The sequence below is a fragment of the Dendrobates tinctorius genome, unplaced genomic scaffold (assembly GCF_039654945.1).
Source record: "Dendrobates tinctorius isolate UK_male_01 unplaced genomic scaffold, ASM3965494v1 ptg000038l, whole genome shotgun sequence".
Taxonomy (NCBI): domain Eukaryota; kingdom Metazoa; phylum Chordata; class Amphibia; order Anura; family Dendrobatidae; genus Dendrobates; species Dendrobates tinctorius.
In genome coordinates, this window is record NW_027361706.1 from 30,020,915 (window position 1) to 30,043,316 (window position 22,402).

The 22,402-nt window shown below is 46.2% G+C and overlaps 1 protein-coding gene across 3 annotated transcripts in view; it reads right to left on the reverse strand.

Annotated features, from left to right (window-relative positions):
• CYTH4 (cytohesin 4) overlaps positions 1-22,402 on the reverse strand; it is a 74,771-nt gene that overhangs the window by 46,887 nt on the left and 5,482 nt on the right. For 2 of the 3 annotated variants that reach the window (XM_073574338.1, XM_073574340.1), the window contains exon 2: positions 10,790-10,863. The exons of the other annotated variant lie outside the window; for it this stretch is intronic. In XM_073574338.1, the coding sequence (XP_073430439.1) occupies positions 10,790-10,863 (74 nt within the window). The remainder of the gene's footprint in view (positions 1-10,789; positions 10,864-22,402) is intronic. 3 annotated transcript variants of the gene reach the window in all.

Below are 22,402 nucleotides of genomic sequence, written 5' to 3' on the forward strand. Positions count from 1 at the left end.
GTCGTACCGCCTCTTGCGGTAATGCAGCATCCTCTTGTCATGATCCAGTCAAGAGTTTGTTTTCTGCTGTCTTCTCTTTGGACTGGTCATGCAGTGGTTAATCCCCTCTGCCTTGTTCTGGAGCTGGCGGGGCTATTTCAGTCCTCTGCAGCCTGCAGGCCAGTGTCAGCTATAGTTCATGCTTCCTGGCTAGAACCTCTGACCCTATAATGGTGATCCTTCTGCTTCTGACTTCCTGACTTGTGTATGTCTTGGCCTGATCTCTGGACTGTGCCTCTTGTTTTCCATCTCTGATACCTTGCTCTCTGACCGGTATTGACCCTGGCTTGTACCCTGACAACGGCTTACATCTTACGTTTCTGATACCACGTTCCTGGTAGGTCCTGACTTCTCGCTCATCCCCCACTATGCACTTGCTTTCTCCCTTGGTACTTCTGCTTCTGACAGTTGCTGACTTTGGCTAGTCTGACTACTATTTCATTACCTGTGACACCTGTGCTGTTGCTCTCTGTTACTACCCTGTGTGTTTGTGTATGCAAACCTCTTTCCATCATCAACACCCCCTGGTGGAGGTTGCGCTGTATTACACTGCAGCAGCCCGTTACACCACCCTGTTCAGACTCTCTGCACTTGGGGGTTCCCTCAGCCGTTTCACCTTGGATCGGAGGGCATCAGCCCATGTGATGATCTGACACATGATGAGCGACCTGTGTCACCATACTGTTCTGGACCTCTTCTCCATTTCTGCTCCCACTTGTGTCACACTGCTGTTTCAGCTGATCTGCTGTCCAATGGGCCCTGGATGCCTGGGTACTGAGCTTATAACGTTATGTAGCTACTGGGTAGCTCAGGCTCTAAGCCCACCCAAGCTGTATGGGCCCCGTAGTTCCTTCTGAACTAACCAGGAAACTGTTCCTGCCTTACCCTCCAGTAAACTCCTATAGTTAACTATATACAGGGCTACTGAGAGTGTGCCCCCTCTAGTGACTTAACTAAGGTGCTGCACTTTCCCTATGTTACCAACATTATACATAGTAATATATATATTTATATATATACAGTGTGTATATATATATATATACACATACAACTATACACCAAGAAAGTCTTTACAATAAGGAAGTATTTACATATAGGAAGGGAGTGGAGTATCACACGATCCTGGTACACCCCTTACAATGTATCTGATTTGTGTGCTATTCTTATGTGCCATGTATAATGTGAGCTCCGTGACTGTGTGATGTCTGATGTGTGTGCTGTGCTTGTGCGACATATGATGTGAGCTCTGTGATTGTGTGATGTCTGATGTGTGTGCTGTGCTTGTGTGACGTATGATGTGAGCTCTGTGATTGTGTGATGTCTGATGTGTGTGTTGTGCTTGTGCGATGTGTGATGTGAGCTCTGTGATTGTGTGATGTCTGATGTGTGTGCTGTGCTTATGTGGCGCCCCTGAGGCTCAGTCGCCACAGAGGTACTGCACCTCCTCCTGAGGTGTGGTGCCCCACCATCCAGGTAAGTTGGAGGCTCCTGACCACGCTCCAACACCTGCATCCCACACAACAGAGTAGTTCAGCATAGCCACATTGCGGCTCCCTGTTTGGAGTGTAGCAGAGCACCTTTGGTGGCTCCCTGCTTGGAACACGAAACGTGCTGGGAGGAGGGTGGAGTTAGAATACATAAAAGAGTGGGAAGGTTTAGAATTTCAGTCAGTTCGAGGTCAGTTGGAGAGTCACTCAGAGAGGAGTGAGGGAAGAAGATCCCTGAGAGAGTGATGGAGGAAGGAGTGCTACAGCTGCCTCAGTGATCTGAGCCAGCTGGCACAGGAAAGGAAAGAAGGAGAAAGACACTGAACTGAAACCTGATCTTCCAGGAGAAGGAGAGATTAGTACGGAACGAAGGAGTAAAAGGGAACAGAGGATGTGGGTTAGAGGAAGAACCCTGCTTAGAAGTTCTAAGCAAAAGGCCGGGGCCCGGTCCCCGAGGTTGTATGGACACTAATGGTTCTGCAGCAGACACCGGTGGAGTAGTCGGCTGTTAATGCACTACTCCCATCTAAACTTGTGGGCACAACAGCAACATTGATAGTGAGCCGGGATTCAGGAGTAGTCCCCGAAGCAGGCTACAGCTGTCTGCCGTACAAGTAGAGTTCTTGGGAACATCTGTCAGGAGGCACTCCAGTATAACTCAGTACTGGGAGTACTTCACACCAAAGGTGCTATATGAGGAGACGTTCAGAAAGGTACATGTTGGCGGAGCATTCCATCTGGACTGGAGGTTGACTGAGTCTCTGACCCGGAGGCAGGCACCTGTGTGTACTACAGACTGTGAGTAAAGCTTTGGAACTACAAGCCCTGGTGTCTTCCACTGATTCTTGTGCCAACACACCCAGCACTGCTACACCTGGGTACCAGCTACTACCCCGCCTGTGCCTGTCTTATACCCCTACATCTACACTGCCCTGGGACTACAGCTCCACCTGTGGGGAGCATCACCATCTTGGCTGCACCACACCACCAGTCCCAGAGGATCTGCATGCAGCATTGGCTTAACATCACCCTTGTCGAACACCACAGGTGGCGTCACGAACTATTCATCAATTCTATTTCATTGTTCTTTCACCCCCTTTTTCAATGGAGCCCCAGGGCCAGGGACCAGGCCACAGCTTCCGAGACAACTCCCATTGAGATCAACGGGCCTAGTGCCAAGTACCCCCACAGCCCTGGGAGGGTGATCCACTTGTGTGATGTGACTTCTGTGACTGTATGATGTGTGTGCTGTGTTTGTGTGACGTATGATGTGAGCTCTTTGATTGTGTGAATTCTGATGTGTGTGCTGTGCTTATGTGCCATGTGATGTGAGCTCTGTGATTGTGTGATGTCTGATGTGTGTGTGTTAGGCGTCAGGTTCCTGCAGCTGCATAACAGGAATCCAGAGTCTTGCATCCAGCGGTCTCCCATTCTCCACCGACCGCTCAGGAGCCTGCACAGCAAACTCGGTGTCCCAGACGCTCTGCTCAGACCAGCTCTGTAGGACTGGTTGTTGCTGCCACCTCTGGGTCAGCAATAGCAGCGCAGGTTGTCCTGCAGCAAGCCACTCCAGAGGCTAAGTCCTCTTGTCGCACTACTGGACATGCTCATGAGACGATCTCCCATTGGAGATTGGGAGTCACGTGCTCAGGTCCTTCTCCTGATCTGATTGGTCCATCTCAGAGATCTGGAAGGTCCCGGAAGCACACGGCTATAAAAGGTCCGCATGGCCACTCGGCCATGCGCTAGTATAGACTCTAATTGCTACTGTGCGAATGGTGATGGATGTACGGACTGCAAATGACTCATTAAGATTCCCCTCCCTCTGATATTACGAGTGCGTTTAGGGGTCTAGTTGCAGAGTCAGCGCCAGTCAGTGGCAAGTTACTGGCCACACGGCACCTCCTCCACAGTGCTAGCGTCCGACAGTGCGCCCCTCTTGGGCATTGTCGCATTGCGGCTGGGTCAGTCGCCGCACTGCTGTAGCAGCACTAGTTGGCGCCCGCGGTAGCGATGCCGCATGCACGGTAGGTCTAGACGGACATCGCCCTGAGTCTTGGGCTTAGTCCTGTGACCACATACCGTGCGTGTGCACTTCGCTGAGTCCTGTGAGGTCAACAGGCTCCTTTTGGATAAAATATTTAGGCTTACTGTGTGCTGCTGAGACCAGTATAAAGTCACCACATGAGAAACTTTTAACTCTTTATTCCCAACGTGTTTCAAAGTGAAAAACCACTTCTTCTTCAGGGGGTGACATGTAGTCTGACTACATGTCACCCCCTGAAGAAGAAGTGGTTTTTCACTTTGAAACGCGTTGGGAATAAAGAGTTAAAAGTTTCTCATGTGGTGACTTTATCCTGGTCTCAGCAGCGCACAGTAAGCCTAAATATTTTATCCAAAAGGAGCTATATTGGTGGCCACGGTTGTGAACCTCGGGCGTGCAGCAGGCTGACATTGATTTACATGCTTTTATCCGCTCTGGGAAAGGTGAGTAGATTCCATTCGAATTTATTCCATCTTCCACTCAGATAAGACCCTATTGCGCTTTTTCTTTCCTTAGTTTTATCCAGGTCAACAGGCTCGGCATTTATGTTCATGCCTTAGGCGACTTTTTAAGTCAACAGAGTACGCCCAGCGCACATCTGGTGACGTATAACCCGCGAGTGCTATACCGCCATATAGCGCGTCTGCCATTGTCTAGCAGAAATTTTAACACCTACTGCACGGTGGACCCCGGGCGGCGAACGCACTTTCTATTATTTAATATTTAGTGCGTTCCGCCATCCCTAACAGTGTGCTGTGCTTGTGTGACGTATGATGTGAGCTGTGATTGTGTGATGTCTGCTGTGTGTGCTCTGCTTGTGTGACATGTCATTTGAGCTCTGTGCTTGTGTGACATGTGATGTGAGCTCTGTGATTGTGTGATGTCTGATGTGTGTGCTGTGCTTTTGCGATGTGTGATGTGAGCTCTGTGATTGTATGTCTAATGTGTGTGCTGTGCTTGTGTGATATGTCTGATGTGAGCAATGTGTTTTTGTGATGTCTGATGTGTTTGTGTGACTTGACTGATGTGTGCACGGTGCTTGTGTGATATGTGTTCTGTGTTTGTGTGACATCTGATGTGTGCACTGTGCTTATGTGACATGTCTGATGTGTGTGCTGCACTTGTGTGACATGTCTGATGTATGTGGAGCGCCCCGCAGGGCCTTAGGTTACTCGGTACTGGCCCGTTAACTTCAGCGGGGGATGTCACGGTGACGGTGACCCGGTCCGTGGCCCTGTGCATCCAGTAATAAAATAGAGGAAAGTTGTGTGATGTTTAAGTGTGACGCCACCCATGGTGTTCGGCAATGAGTGGCCGACGCTGCGGTTTTGGTCCTCTGGGGCTGATGGTGACGCAGCAAAGAATGGTTCAGCTCCCCATGGGTAGAGCGGGGGCCCCAGGAAAAAGATATTTGATTAATGGTTCAGATGGTGGTGAACGTTGGGGTGCAGAGAAATAAGAGAAGGACACAGAAAGGTGCAGGTTTCTTTACCTTTTACTTGCAAGTCGTTGCAATCCGGGGTACCACATACAGGTGATGGTTTGAGTCCGGCTCGCCTGGAGGCATAAAGGGGATCCACCCTGCCAGGTGGGGTTTGGGACCTTCCTTCTGTGCTATGTTTTTGGGTCCCTGCTGTTTGTAACTAAGCTGCGACCCTCTCTTGTGTGATGGTTTCTAACCTGTATGGCTGACAGCGTGAGCCTATATCACGAGTACTATGCAAAACACAAGCCGCGGAGACACCATCACATGTTTCTCAACGCAAGCAATGACTAGCCAGGTCTTTCCCCGGGAAGGAACAACCACAGGAAGGGATGGGGGCTTTGCTCTAGAATCACTGCGTTGAGAAACATGCGATGGTGTCTCCGCAGTGTTGGATGTTGATCTCCATGAGTTCATTCATCCTCATTTTTCAGTCTTTTACTAGGCATTGCTCCTACTGGCCAGTTTTCTACCCATACTGATGAGGGGCAATACCCCGAAACAGCTGTCTGTGGATGGATACCATGTTTTGGCATAGGTGGTTTCCTTCATTGGAGACTGCCCTTCCTGTGGTTGTTCCTTCCCGGGGAAAGACCTGGCTAGTCATTGCTTGCATTGAGAAACATGTGATGGTGTCTCCGTGGCTTGTGTTTTGAATATTTTTGCATATTTCCCATAAGGGATGGGGGCTTTGCTTTAGAATCACTGCGTTGAGAAACATGTGATGGTGTCTCCGCAGTGTTGGATGTTGATCTCCATGAGTTCATTCATCCTCATTTTTCACTTATATCACGGGTACTGTCCTTTTCACCATCAGCCTCGGGCTCTTGATCTGCTGCCGTGCCTTCAGGTGTTCAATGTCACTCAGGAACTTGCAGTCCCCTGTACTTCCAGATTTGGCGGTCAGGACATACAGCTCCTGCCCACCCAGGACTCTGGCTTCCCTTTTTCTCTATTAGAGCTTCGCTCTGGGGTCTGCTATATGCAGTTTTTAGCTTCCCCGGAACCTCTTGTCTCTGCTCCTGTCCTTTTCCCTCTTCACAGATCGACTCTCCCTCACCAACTGACTGGATCTTCCAGAAAGATCCTTCATCTCAGGCTTAACTGTCTTGTCGTCTGCTCAGCTGCTCTCGTTTCCATGACAACTCCCCTGTTTTCTCTCACAGCTGACTGCTTGCTGACTCACTAACCCCATCTGCTGGCCAGAATTTATAAGGAAGCTCCCCTTTCTGACCTGCAGCAGGAATGGTCATGTAATCTATGTTACCTGGCATGGGGGCCCTCCTCCTGCCTTCAGGCATGACCTTACCCCTTAGAGGGAGGCAATGTCACTGTGACAACCGGACTCTGGGGTGTCACATATGCGTTGTGCTTGTGTGACATCTGATATGCACACTATGCTTGAACAATGCATGCAATGTGCTAATGTGTGTTTGGTATTTTCTGTTACCCCTGTTTGTATTACCTTCTTACCCTGGTTGGTGTACTACCATGAACTACTACTCCCCTATTCCCTGGGTGAGGGAAGGGTACAGAATGAGGGCGAATCCGGGACATAAGGCAAGGTACGTGGCCCTGGCATCCTCACCTTCAGAAATAACTCAGGGAACAGGGCTAGCTAGGGCATCCCCTAGTGTTAGGGACAGGGAAGAAGCCCTTGGTCCTGAGACTCCCGATGACAGAGTTGTGACAGATTTTCTATTTTAGTTTTTTATGCCTTAAGGGTTTACGGAAAAATCAGAGTTAATCAATTTTGCTTCTACAATACTACTCTGGTCTTTATTTACAGACTGCAGTGGGGAAGTGAAAGCTAGAGTGCACATGATCACTTCAGACAATCACTGAGCTCAACAGTCATACCAAGCTAGATGGCACAATCTGTAGAGCCTAGTGATAGGCTGCAGCGGTCATATGTGCACTAGTTGTGATGTCACCACCTGCGACGTGTGTAAACAAAGACCAGTACATTAGCGGAAAGGCAGCACTGGACCTAGTGTGCAGGAGAATATCTGGTTTTCTAAATAATTTTGCTAGCGCAAGCCTAGAAATCTGACCTAAAACCATGCGTGTGCTACTTAGTTTCTCTGTTGTGTCTTAGTTATAAAATCCCACTGCAAATTAGCTACTACCAATCAGAGTAATAAATCCTGTGAGTAAGGGATGACGCACATTTAGCTGAAATGCAAAACTTGCAAAATCGGCAGTGTATCAAATACTTATTTTCCCCACTGTACCAGGATGGAGGACATGTATGCTAGAATGGGCCCCGGACAGGAGACATATATACCAGGATGGGCCCAGGATGGGAGACATATATACCAGGATGGAGGACATATATTCCAAGATGGGCTCAGCAACGAGGATCAATATACCACCATGGGCCAAGGATGTGGAACATATTTATCAGGATGGTCCCAGGATGGGGAACATACAGTAAATACCAGGATGGTGACATATTTACTAGGATGGAGGACATATATACCTGGATGGGCCCAGGAAGGGGGGCACGAATACCAGGATGGGGGACAAATATACCCAGATTAGGGACATATAGACCATGATGGGTACATATATTCTATGATGGGGGACATGTATACCAGGATGGGGCTTGGGCTGGAGGGATATATCCTAGGATGGGCCCAGAAAGGGGAACATATATACCAGGATGGGAGACATATATACCAGAATGGGGGTCATATAAGCCAGAATGGGACCAGGATGGGTGACATGTGTACTACCATGTGCCCAGGATGTGCAACATATATACTAACTTGCTGCCTCGAGGTAATCCTTTACACTGATCTTTCTTTCAAACCACATATACAAGCCCTTTCCACTTCCAGCCGACGTCAACTCAAAAACATTTCACGGATCCGTACTGTACATTCCTCAACCAAGAATCTGCAAAAACCATAGTCCATGCCCTTATCATCTCTTGCCTTGACTACTGAAACCTCCTGCTCTGTAGCCTCCCCGCTAACACTCTCGCACCCCTCCAATCTATTCTAAACTCTGCTGCCCGACTAATGCACCTGTCCCCAGCTATTCCCCAGACTCTCCCCTCTGTCAGTCCATACAAAGCCATCCACAACCTGTGTCATCCATACATCTGTGGATTTGTCTCCTGGTATTTACCTACACGCAACCTCCGATCCTCACAAGATCTCATTCTCTACTCCCCTCTTATCTCCTCTTCCCACAATCACATAAAAGATTTCTCCCGCGCATCCCCCCTACTCTGGAACTCTCTACCACAACATATTAGACTCTCGCATACCCTCTAAACCTTCAAAAAGAACCTGAAGATCTACCTCTTCCGACAAGCCTACAACCTGCAGTACCCACTGATCGACCAAACCGCTGCACGACCAGCTCTGCCCTCACCTATTGTATCCTCACCCATCCCTTGTAGATTGTGAGCCCTCACGGGCAGGGTCCTCTCTCCTCCTGGACCAGTCATGACTTGTACTGTTTAAGAATACTGTACTTGTTTTTATTATGTATACCCCTCCTCACATGTAAAGCACCATGGAATAAATGGCGATATAATAATAAATAATAATAATACCAGGATGAGGGACATATATACCAGGATGGTGAACCAGGATGGGGACATGTATACCAGGATGGGGAACATATATACCAGGATGGGGGACATGTATACCAGGATGGGGGACATATATACCAGGATTTGGGAGATATATATACCAGGATGTAGGAGATATATATTAGGATGGGGGACATATATGCCAGGAGGGGGCCCAGGATGTGGGAGATCTATACCAGAATGGGCGAAATATAAACGATGATGGGGGACATACAGTTGTGCTCAAAAGTTTACATACCCCAGCAGAATTTTTGCTTTCTTGGCTTTTTTTCAGAGAATATGAATCATAACACCAAAACTTTATCTCCACTCATGGTTAGTGGTTGGGTGAAACCATTTGTTGTCAAACTACTGTGTTTTCTCTTTTTAAAACATAATGACAACCCAAAATATCCAAATAACTGTGATCAAAAGTTCACATACCCTGGTGATTTTGGCCTGATAACATGCACTAAAGTTGACATAAATGGATTTGAATGGCTACTAAAGGTAACATCCTCACCTGTGACCTGTTTGCTTGTAATCAGTATGTGTGCAATAAAAGCTGAGTGAGTTTCTGGGATTTAGACAGACTCTTGCATCTTTCAGCAAAAGAATTGTCATCGAATCTACGGGAAAAGGTATTTGAACTGTATAAAACAGGAAAGGGATACATGCCAAGGAATTGATAATGTCAGTCAGCAGCGTTCAAACTGTGATTAACAAATGGAAAATCAGGGGATCTGTACAAACAAAACCACGGTCAGGTAGACCAACAAAAATTTCGCGCTCAACTGCCAGGAAAATTGTTCGGGATGCAAAGAAAACCCCGCAAATAACATGAACTGAAATACTGGACTCTCTGAAAACTAGTGGTGTGGCTGTTTCAAGATGCACAAAAAGGAGGCACTTGAAGAGAAATGGGTTGCATGGTCAAGTTGCCAGAAGAAAGCAAATGCCACAAAGTATCTCGCCTACAATATGCAAAACAGCACAGAAGCAAGCCTCAAAACTCTTTGAACAAGGTAATTTGGAGTGATGAGACCAAAATCGAACTTTTTGTCCACAACCATAACCATTACATTGGGAGAGAGGTCATCAAGGCCTATGATGAAAGGAAAACCATTCCTACTGTAAATCACGGAGGTGGATCACTGATGTTTTGAGGATGTGTGAGCTACAAAGGCACAGGAAACTTGGTCAAGGTTGAAGGAAAGTTGAATGCAGCACATTATCAGCAAATACTGGAGGCAAATTTGCAATCATCAGCCCGGAAACTGCACATGGGACAAACTTGGATGTTCCAAAAGGACAATGGTCCAAAACACAATGCCAAGTCGACATGTCATTGGCTACAGCAGAACAAAGTGAAGGTCCTGGAGTGGCCATCTCAGTCTCCTGACCTCAGTATCACTGAGATACTCTTGGGAGATCTCAAGCGCGCAGTTCATGCTAGACAGCCCAGGAATTTACAGGAACTGGAGGCTTTTTGCCAAGAAGAGTGGGCAGCTTTACCATCTGAGAAAATAAAGAACCTAATCTACAACTACCACAAAAGACTTCAAGCTTTCATTGATGCTAGAGGGGTCAATACACGGTATTAAGAAATGGGGTATGTGAACTTTTGATCAGGGTCATTTGGATGTTTTGGGTTGTCATTATGATTTAAAAAGAAAAAACACAGTAGTTTGACAATAAATGGCTTCACCCAACCACTAACCATGAGTGGAGAAAAAGTTTTGGTGTTATCATTCATATTCTCTGAAAAAAGGCCAAGAAAGCAAAAATTCTGCCGAGGCATGTAAACTTTTGAGCACAACTGTATATACCAGAATGGGCCCAGGATTGGGAATATTGCTACATAATAAGGGAGAAGGCAACTAGTGTGTCCTTATAGGATTTAGAATGCTACAATGGACCATACATTTGACCAACATGTGAGGGGGCGAGCCCTTGTCGAATTTTTGCACCGGGACCCATCAGACTCTAGTTACACCAATGGTAAAAAGACTATCAAGAAAAATGAGCTTTTATGGAATAGCACTGCATACAGAAAAATAAATTCAAAACGCACAATAAAAAGGTTAAGATATTGAAAACAGGAATGGGGTAAGATCGCACAGGATTGATTTAGAAAGGTATCAACACACTTTAATTTGCTCCAGTAGCTCATCTTTTGTTGGTGATGTGATCTTTGCTTCCTTTGTTTGAACCATTGTGTTTCCTTTTGAAAGAAAACAAAAAATAAATTTAGAATATTATATATTTTCTACAGGAAGACATACGATTACCATATTTGTACAACTTGAAAGTATCTCCAGAAATGAGCTAATGATCAGCAAACCTCCTAATATGGAACTGTGTTTTACTTATTTAAAGCAAAGGGAGTAAAATATAAATCCCTTCATTCCTTCTGTGTTAAAAATCAGTTCTGTGATCTGGTAAAAAAAAAAATCTGTATTTTGAATTTGTGATTTTGGTGATTTCTTTTTGTTTCTTATTCATGTAGTACTGATCTATTCTGTTGCTTTGAACATTGATACATTTCCCTTCCAATGCTTTCCAACTACTAGCCATGAGTGGAGAAAAAGTTTTGGTGTTATTATTCATATTGTCTAAAAAAAAGGCCAAGAAGCAAAAATTCTGCCGGGGTAAGTAAACTTTTGAGCACAACTATATGCACATGTATTTTGATGGCATACTGTTATTATTGTTAGCTGATAAAAATTATGGGACTCACATGATTCGTGAGTCATGCTTTATGCACATGCACTTTACTGATGTTTTCTTGGCTAGCATATACATCCATGGGACTAATATGAGTAGTGAGTTTGGCCATTAGACAGACTGAACTACTTTATCATTCTTATGACTTGCCCTAAACCATGTTCGGTGCACTTAATAATAATAATAATAATAATAATAATAATTTTATTTCTATAGCGCCGACCTTTACATTTCAGAGGGGACTTGAACAGACGATAGACTTTACAGCATAACAATAACCACATAGATCATAACAGATACCAAGAGGAATGAGGGCCCTGCTCGCAAGCTTACAATCTACGAGGAAAAAAAGGGAGACACGAAAGATGGGTGGTAACAGTTGCCTTCATTGTTTGGACCAGCCATAATGTTAAGTGTGTAACAGTACAGACACAGAGGGCTAGTAGATGCATAAAGCATGTGGGAACATGATGCGGGGAACCTGGTTATGGTAAAACTTTTGACTGTGCCACACAGGGATAGATTAGGTTAATGTGTTGAGGTGGAAGGCCAGTCAGAATAAATGCGTTTTTAGGGCACGCTTAAAATTGTAGGGATTTGGGACTAATCGTATTGACCTGGGAAGTGCATTCCAAAGAATTGGTGCAGCACGTGTATAGTCTTGGAGACGGGAGTGGGAGGTTCTGATTATTGAGGATGCTAACCTCAGGTCATCAGCAGAATGGAGGACACGGGTAGGGTGGTAGACTGAGACAAGGGAGGAGATGTGGGGTGGTGCTGAGCCATGGAGTGCTTTGTGGGTGAGGGTAATAAGTTTGTACTGGATTATGGAGTGGATGGGTAGCCAGTGTAGTGACTGGCACAAGGTAGAGGCATCGGTGTAACGACTGGCGAGGAATATGATCCTGGCTGCAGCATTCAAGACAGATTGGAGAGGGGAGAGTTAGGTAAGAGGGAGACGAAATAGAAGAGAGTTACAATAGTCCAGACGAGAATGAATAAGAGAAAAAGTAAGAATTTTTGCGGAGTTGAAAGTAAGAAATGGTCGAATTCTAGAAATGCTTTTGAGGTGCAGATAACAAGAGCGAGCCAGTGATCGGATGTGAGGGGCGAATGAAAGCTGGGAGTCAAGTATGACCCCAAGACAGCGGGCATGTTTCTGGGAAGTAATAGTGGAACCACACACAGAAATGGCAATGTCGGGCATAGGTGCATTAGTGGAGGGAGGAAACATAAGGAGTTAAGTCTTTGACAGGTTCAGTCTTTGACAGGTGCACTTTAACTGATGTTCTTTTTTGCCCATGTGTTCTTATTCCAAGAATGGCACTGTATCGTCTTTATGTTCAGCTCATCTTAATTATTTTTTATATATGTAATTAATATTTTTCTGCCAAATAAATGGATGTTAATTGATTATACATATGAAGTCAGCACTCCAATTTTTTCATTTTTAAGTATCATTGAGTAGGAGATTCTTCCAAAATTATCAACTATAGCCTGGCACTGTGCAATCAGAGAGCTACAGTTCTGGCACTGTGCAAAAAGGGATCTACAGTCCTGACAGTGTGCAACCAGGGATCTACAGTCCTGGCAGTGTGCAACCACGGAGCTACAGTCCTGACAGTGTGCAACCAGGGAGCTACAGTCTGGGCAGTGTGCAACCAGGGATCTATAGTCCTGGCAGTGTGCAACCTTGGATCTACAGTCCTAGCAGTGTGCAACCAGCGATCTACAGTCTTGGTAGTGTGCAACCAGGGATCTATAGTCCTGACAGTGTGCAACCAGGGAACTACAGTCCTGGCAGTGTGCAACCAGGGAGCTACAGTCCTAGCAGTGTGCAACCAGCGATCTACAGTCTTGGTAGTGTGCAACCAGGGATCTATAGTCCTGACAGTGTGCAACCAGGGAACTACAGTCCTGGCAGTGTGCAACCAGGGAGCTACAGTCTTGGCAGTGTGCAACCAGGGATCTACAGTCCTGGCAGTGTGCAACCAGGGAGCTACAGTCCTGACAGTGTGCCACCAAGGAGCTACAGTGTTGGCAGTGTGCAACCAGGGATCTACAGTCCTGGCAGTGTGCAACATGGGAGCTACAGTCCTAGCAGTGTGAAACCAGGGATCTACAGTCTTGGTAGTGTGCAACCAGGGATCTATAGTCCTGACAGTGTGCAACCAGGGAACTACAGTCCTGGCAGTGTCCAACCAGGGAGCTACAGTCTTGGCAGTGTGCAACTAGGGATCTACAGTCTTGGTAGTGTGCAACCAGGGATCTACAGTCCTGGCAGTGTGCAACCATGGAGCTACAGTCCTGACAGTGTGCCACCAAGGAGCTACAGTGTTGGCACTGTGCAAAAAGGGATCCACTATCCTGACAGTGTGTAACCAGGGAGCTACAGTCCTGGCAGTGTGCAACCAGGGAGCTACAGTCTTGGCATTGTGCAAACAGGGAGCTACAGTCTTGGCATTGTGCAACCAGGGATCTATAGTCCTGACAGTGTGCAACCAGGGAACTACAGTCCTGGCAGTGTGCAACCAGGGAGCTACAGTCTTGGCAGTGTGCAACCAGGGATCTACAGTCCTGGCAGTGTGCAACCAGGGAGCTACAGTCCTGACAGTGTGCCACCAAGGAGCTACAGTGTTGGCAGTGTGCAACCAGGGATCTACAGTCCTGGCAGTGTGCAACGTGGGAGCTACAGTCCTAGCAGTGTGAAACCAGGGATCTACAGTCTTGGTAGTGTGCAACCAGGGATCTATAGTCCTGACAGTGTGCAACCAGGGAACTACAGTCCTGGCAGTGTGCAACCAGGGAGCTACAGTCTTGGCAGTGTGCAACTAGGGATCTACAGTCTTGGTAGTGTGCAACCAGGGATCTACAGTCCTGGCAGTGTGCAACCAGGGAGCTACAGTCCTGACAGTGTGCCACCAAGGAGCTACAGTGTTGGCACTGTGCAAAAAGGGATCCACTATCCTGACAGTGTGTAACCAGGGAGCTACAGTCCTGGCAGTGTGCAACCAGGGAGCTACAGTCTTGGCATTGTGCAAACAGGGATCTACAGTCCTGGCAGTGTGCAACCTGGGAGCTACAGTCCTAGCAGTGTGCAACCAGGGATCTACAGTCTTGGCAGTGTGCAACCAGGGATCTACAGTCTTGGCAGTGTGCAACCACAGATCTACAGTCCTGGCAGTGTGCAACCATGGAGCTACAGTCCTGACAGTGTGCCACCAGGAAGCTACAGTGTTGGCAGTGTGCATCCAGGGAGCTACAGTCTTGGCAGTGTGTAACCAGGGTTCTCCAGTCTTGGTAGTGTGCAACCAGGGATCTACAGTCCTGGCAGTGTGTAACCAGGGAGCTACAGTCCTGACAGTGTGCCACCAGGGAGCTAGTGTTGGCAGTGTGCAACCAGGGATCTACAGTCCTGGCAGTGTGCAACCAGGGAGCTACAGTCCTAGCAGTGTGCAACCAGGGATCTACAGTTCTGGCACTGTGCAAAAAGGGATCCACAGTCCTGACAGTGTGCAGCCTGGGAGCTACAGTCCTGGCAGTGTGCAACCTGGGATCTACAGTCCTGACAGTGTGCAACCTGGGAGCTACAGTCCTAGCAGTGTGCAACCAGGAATCTACAGTCTTGGCAGTGTGCAACCAGGGATCTACAGTCTTGGCAGTGTGCAACCAGGGAGCTACAGTCCTGGCAGTGTGCAACCTGGGAGCTACAGTCCTCACAGTGTGCCACCAAGGAGCTACAGTGTTGGCAGTGTGCAACCAGGGATCTACAGTCCTGGCAGTGTGCAACCTGGGAGCTACAGTCCTAGCAGTGTGAAACCAGGGATCTACAGTTCTGGCACTGTGCAAAAAGGGATCTCCTATCCTGACAGTGTGTAACCAGGGAGCTACAGTCCTGGCAGTGTGCAACCAGGGAGCTACAGTCTTGGCAGTGTGCAACCAGGGATCTACAGTCCTGGCAGTGTGCAACCTGGGAGCTACAGTCCTAGCAGTGTGCAACCAGGGATCTACAGTCTTGGCAGTGTGCAAGCAGGGATCTACAGTCTTGGCAGTGTGCAACCACAGATCTACAGTCCTGGCAGTGTGCAACCATGGAGCTACAGTCCTGACAGTGAGACACCAGGAAGCTACAGTGTTGGCAGTGTGCAACCAGGGAGCTACAGTCTTGGCAGTATGCAACCAGGGTTCTCCAGTCTTGGTAGTGTGCAACCAGGGATCTACAGTCCTGGCAGTGTGCAACCAGGGAGCTACAGTCCTGACAGTGTGCAACCTGGGAGCTACAGACCTGGCAGTGTGCAACCAGGGATCTACAGTTCTGGCACTGTGCAAAAAGAGATCCACAGTCCTGACAGTGTGCAGCCTGGGAGCTACAGTCCTGACTGTGTGCAACCAGGGATCTACAGTCCTGGCAGTGTGCAACCTGGGAGCTACAGTCCTAGCAGTGTGCAACCAGGGATCTACAGTTCTGGCACTGTGCAAAAAGGGATCCACAGTCCTGACAGTGTGCAGCCTGGGAGCTACAGTCCTGGCAGTGTGCAACCAGGGATCTACAGTCCTGGCAGTGTGCAACCTGGGAGCTACAGTCCTAGCAGTGTGCAACCAGGGATCTACAGTCCTGGCAGTGTGCAACCTGGGAGCTACAGTCCTAGCAGTGTGCAACCAGGGATCTATAGTCTTGGCAGTGTGCAAGCAGGGATCTACAGTCTTGGCAGTGTGCAACCACAAATCTACAGTCCTGGCAGTGTGCAACCAGGGAGTTGCAACCCCGGTAGTGTAAAACCATGGAGCTAAAGCCCCGGCAATGCCTAGCCATAGAGCTTCAACCCATGTCACCCTTGATCTTAAAAGAGTTGTCTAGGACTAATATATATATATATATATTATATTTCATCACTTTCTATTCTAATGTTCTTAAGTTATAGTGATACCCATATTAGTCATATTCTCATGGATCCGGTGTTCTCACTGCATGATACTCCAGTCCCCTCTTCCAGCAACATGCCCTGTCCCATGTCATGTATATGCTTCTACCCTGCTTGAGCCTTTTTTCAATGTATATGTCATTCATCATAAGGTGACATCACATACTTGGGCAAGCTGACGACAATTCCTACTGACCATCTTTACTGTTTGAAACTTGCATGGACTGTAAACAACTGCTCCTCAGGCTGCCCCCCATGTATATAATTTATGACAAAATGTACATTGGAAAAGGCCCAAGCAGGGAGAAGATTGATCGGAAGAGAGAATCTACAATCTCATGACCATAGTAAGAACAGCAGTTCCACGATGATATGAATAATACAGCATATTCTAAAAATAAATAATCATAGAATCATAGAATCGTAGAGTTGGAAGGGACCTCCTGGGCCATCTGGTCCAACCCCCTGCTCAAAGTAGGATTCGCTAAATCATCCCAGTCAGATGTCTGTCCAGCCTCTGTTTGAAGACTTCCATTGAAGGAGAACTCACCACTTCTCGTGGCAGCTTGTTCCACTCATTGATCACTCTAACTGTCAAAAAGTTTTTTCTAATATCTAATCTGTGTCTCCTCCCATTCAGTTTCATCCCATTGCTTCTAGTCTTTCCTTGTGCAAATGAGAATAAAGTTGATCCTTCTACAATGTGACAGCCCTTTAGATATTTGTAGACAGCTATTAAGTCTCCTCTTAGTCTTCTCTTTTGCAAACTAAACATTCCCAAATCCTGCAACCTTTCCTCATAAGACAGGGTTTGCAGACCGGTCACCATTCTGGTCGCTCTTTTCTGAACTTGCTCCAGTTTGTTGATGTCTTTTTTAAAATGTGGTGCCCAAAACTGGACACAATATTCCAGATGAGGTCTGACCAAAGAGGAGTAGAGGGAAATAATGACTTCACGTGATCTAGACTGTATGCTTCTGTTAATACATCCTAGAATTGCATTTGCCTTTTTTGCTGCTGCATCACACTGTTGACTCATATTCAGTTTGTGATCTATTAGTATACCCAAGTCTCTTTCACATGTGCTGCTGCTTAGCCCTATTCCTCCCATTCTGTATATGCTTTTTTCATTTTTATTGCCCAGATGTAGTACTTTGCATTTTTCCCTGTTAAAAACCATTCTGTTAGTTGCTGCCCACTTCTCCAGTTTATTTATATCTTTTTGAATCCTCTCTCTCTTCTCTAGTATTAGCTATCCCTCCTAGCTTTGTGTCATCAGCAAATTTAATCAGTTTACCCGCAATTCCTTCATCTAAATCATTGATAAAAATGTTGAACAATACAGGGCCCAGGACAGAGCCCTGTGGTACCCCACTTGAGACATTCTTCCAACTGGATGTGCAGCTATTTACGACCACTCTTTGGGTCCGATCACTAAGCCAGTTATGAATCCACCTAACAGTTGCCTTGTCCATTCCATACTTAGTCATTTTTTCAAAAAGGATTGTATGAGATACTTTGTCAAATGCTTTGCTGAAGTCAAGATATACTATATCTACAGCATTTCCTTGATCCACCCAATCAGTGATTCCGTCATAGAAGGAAATTAAGTTAGTCTGACATGACTTATTAGTTACAAACCCATGCTGACTCTGTTTAATCACTTCATTCTTATCCAGGTACTGACATACATGTTGTTTAATAATTTGTTCAAAGATCTTTCCTGGTATAGAAGTCAGACTCACCGGCCTATAGTTGCCTGGGTCCACCTTCTTCCCCTTTTTGAAGATAGGAACAACATTTGCTCTTCTCCAGTCTTCTGGGACTTCTCCTGTTCTCCAAGAATTTTCAAAGATTATGGAGAGGGGTTCAAAAATTTCTTCTGCTATCTCCTTCAGTACTCTGGGGTGTAATTCATCTGGACCTGGAGACTTGAATTCATTTAGGTTAGCTAAGTGTTTCCTCACTATCTTTCTGTTTATAGATATCCTGGATTCTTCTATACCCTTAATAGGACAGTGAAGAACAGTTGATGTTACATTTCATTTCTGAGAGAAAACAGATGCAATATAGGAATTTAAAAGTTCGGCCTTCTCAACATCCTGTCTTACCATTTCATCATTTTCATCCTGTAAAAATCCTATAGCATCTTTGACTTTTCTTTTACTTTTGACATATCCCCAAAATCCTTTATTATTGCTTTTGACATCTCTTGCAAGCCTCAATTCATTTTCAGCTTTAGATAATCTGATTTGTGCCCTGCAGGTTCTGCAGACAGCATTATATTCTTCTTTCCATTTTATAAACATTTTTTTCTTCCTTTTTAGCATGTGCTTAAGTTCTGTGTTCATCCATCCTGGTTTCCTTAAATGCTTCCTATTCTTCCCTCTTTTCGGAATTGTTAACAATTGTGCTTTGAGAATTTCATTTTTCAAGATTTCCCATCCTTCCTGGACATTTTTGTCTTTAAGGATATCCAGCCATTGGATCCCTCCAATTCTCTTTCTGAATCCGTTAAAATCTGCCTTGTTGAAAGGCTGTAGTACAGCCAATCAACAAGCTTTAAGGATGTGAACACTTCATGATCCATCACAGCCATGTCAAATATGCAACATGTGGTCTCATTCCTTTCCCCTCTCATTCCAGCCAAAGAACAGACAGCTGTAAGCTGGTATTTTTAGACAGGGAAAAGGGCAATATCCATGGAGCTGCTCAGCCTATTGATATCAGTACGCAGCTGTCTGATTTGCCTTAACTGGTTATTAAAATTAGGAGTCACCCTAATAAAATGATGTGGGGTCCACCCTATTTTTAATAACCAGTTAAGACAAATCAGACAGCTGCAGGCTGTTGTTAATAGGCTGGAAAGGGCCATGTAAATTGCCCCCCTCCCAGCCTAATAACATCAGCCCCAAGCCATCCCAGAAATGGCGCATCTATTAGATTTTCCAATTCTGGCGCTTTTCCTTGTCTCTTCCAGCTTGCTCTGGCATGTTGGCAATCAGGATAATAGTTTAAGGGGTTGATGTCAGCTGTGTAATGACAGCTTCCATGAATTCCAGAAGTTAGTAAAGGACTGGCTTCTATCAGACACCCGCATTGCACTAAGGCCGGTTTCACACTAGCGCATTTTCAGCGCGCGCACGGCCGGGGGTAGCTCCGCCCCCGATCCGGCTCTCTGCCCGGCGTGCCCGCCCCTTCCTTGTAGCGCCGCCTCCTAGCGGACAGCGGCGCCTGCGATCGGCGCACCCTATCTTTAGCATAGGGTGCGCCGATCGTGCGCAGGCCGTGCGCTAGTTGCGCTTTGACCTGCGCTGCGCACTTTTGACGGTGCGCCGTGCGCGCCAAAATCAAACTTTTCGGATTTTGGCGCGCACGGCGCACCGTCAAAAGTGCGCAGCGCAGGTCAAAGTGCAACTAGCGCACGGCCTGCGCACGATCGGCGCACCCTATGCTAAAGATAGGGTGCGCCGATCGCAGGCGCCGCTGTCCGCTAGGAGGCGGCGCTACAAGGAAGGGGCGGGCACGCCGGGCAGAGAGCCGGATCGGGGGCGGAGCTACCCCTGGCCGTGCGCGCGCTGAAAATGCGCTAGTGTGAAACCGGCCTTACCCAATAGTCAAAAGTAATAAAAGACACACAGAGAAAAGTCCTTTAATTGTACAAATCACGCCCCAACAATGACCCTCTTTTACCCATTTATTAACATAAAAATAATAAATCTAAGTAATCCCCACCTGTCTGCTGTTAATCCATAATGATGAGATCTCATGATGATCCCTGACTCTGCCACATTGGGATGCAGTGCTGAGCAGTGCAATCAGTAATGTGACCACTCAGCAAGACAGCCGGAACATACTAAGAGTATCATGAGAACCCGACTGGCTACAGTAATGAACTGTACCATAATTAAGGTTATTGCAGGTCACAGGCGGGAGAGCTCACGATAAGCTCTGTGTGAGCCACCCTGCGACCCATGGTAATCTTACTGTAAGGTCATCTGAGTTCATAGCAGCTGGTTATCACATAGCGCAGCACCAGTGGTGGACTCAGTCCAGCCCTCAAGCACCCATGAGACCCGTTGGCTGTGAACACAAGTAAACTTAAAGGTTACCAATTTCAGTCCCTGGGTCTTCCAGCAGCTGAGAGGTCCAGAATCCTCATGGGAACCTTTGAGGTACACTTTAAGGTTACTGGATTTTCCAGCGGCTGGTGGCTGCGAACTAAGGTTACCTTGGATGTGTATTTTACTGTACTTGTTAGTAAATAAATAAATGAAAAATAAACAATGTGGGGTCCCCCTGTTTTTAATAATCTGCTGAGGGAAAGCAAAAGGACCCCCACCAAAAAAATGACGACTAGCAAAGGCTAAACAGACAGTTGTCAGCTGATCTTAACAGGTTGGGAATGGGCCATGTAGAATTTCACCATCCTAGACTAATAACACCATCCCTCAGCCTCTCCAGAAATTGCTCATCCATTAGATGCATCAATTCTGGTGCTTAGCCTTATCATTTCTTGCCTGCCCTGGTGCATTGGCAAGCGGGGTAATAGCTATGGGGTTGATGTGTATGAAGTCTATGAAGCTCAACTCACAGCTGTCTGTTTAGTCTTTGCCGGTTGTTAAAAATAGCGGGCTGCATCATTTTTTGGTCCCCTTTTTAGTAACCAGTAAACGCTAAACAGACAGCTGTGCGCTGATATAAATAAGCTGGGAACCTTTATGAATATTGTCTCCTTCCCAGAATAATAACGCCATTTCACAGCTGTCAGCTTTTCTTACTAATGTGATTTAACTCTGGGAGGGTTTCAATGAATGGATGGATATTCATACATGACATTGATAAGAATATTCTACATTGACTTACATTGTTTTTGGACTGTGTGTTGTCTGTGCTGCCTGTTGAGTAAACTATTTAACTTAATGTTTACTGACTAATTTTAGGGATTTAAGTCATTTTCTATCCTTATTTGTTTGCTGGGCAATTGTTCAGCTCTTACCCCTATTTTGCATTCTATTGCAGCCCCTTAGCCCTTACTACGACCATTTTCCAACCATTTTCCACCACCAAAGGTCCCCATTGACTTCTTTTGGGTTTGCGGTCAAGTTTGGAGCGAACTGTAAACTGTAGCTTCGTTTATCCTGCCGAATCTGATCATTCACTGGTCCGCTCATCCCTACTTCTGACCCAAGCATGACAGCTGCATGAAAATACATGAAGCTGTCATGCTTGGTTTGAGAGTGCAACCATCCAGTCCGTGCACTGCGTTTCGATCTCCATCTGATTTATACAGCCATCTGACTGTTCCCTTAACACATCTCTATCTGTAAGAAGCAGTTCTACCCTCCACTGACAAGAACTAGACTTGGCCTAAAGTTCCCTACGAGCAAAAAACCTGTACACTCTATAGCTTCAATTTCATTTACACTATCCCAAAACTGCATACTTCCCTGCAAGAGGACATTTTCACTTCCGCACATTACTGCTGTTGGCATCAGATTTCAGAACCTTGATTAGTTCCAACAGATACTATTACAAAAGGTATTTAAAGTAAAAATTCACTTGCCTGCGTGATTCACTGACTTGTTCATTGTGAAAGGAGGAAGCGTTTGGTCCTTTTTGCTATAAAAAGAATTCAACCATTTTTTATGTGTCCCAAGTGACTTGTAACTATTCAGAGCACAAAGCCGAGGACAACACTGCTCAACAGTGAGCAACAATCCTACCATATGTCACAGTCACTTCTACTACCGTGCAAGGAAATAAATCTTGAACCCGGCCAAAAATACCAATGAAGATTGCACCAACATTTATTTTGACCCCCTAAAATGTTGAGAAACCATAATAGTAAAAACCTGACCTGCACCATTACAGTTATTGGGGGTCCACTGAGCTCCACTAGTGTTCATCATACTCACATATGATCCAACACTGGCATTAATTAGCAAACACACATGTGAATGAAGCTTTAGAGAAGTTTATGGAAGTCATTTTTTTTCTTATGAATAGAGATGAGTGACTCGCTCCACATTTCCTTTGGGCAGTTTCACTTGAATCGCCTTGTTGATTCATAGTTTCAAAGTTTTGAATGTTGAAGGTAGACCTAAGCCCATC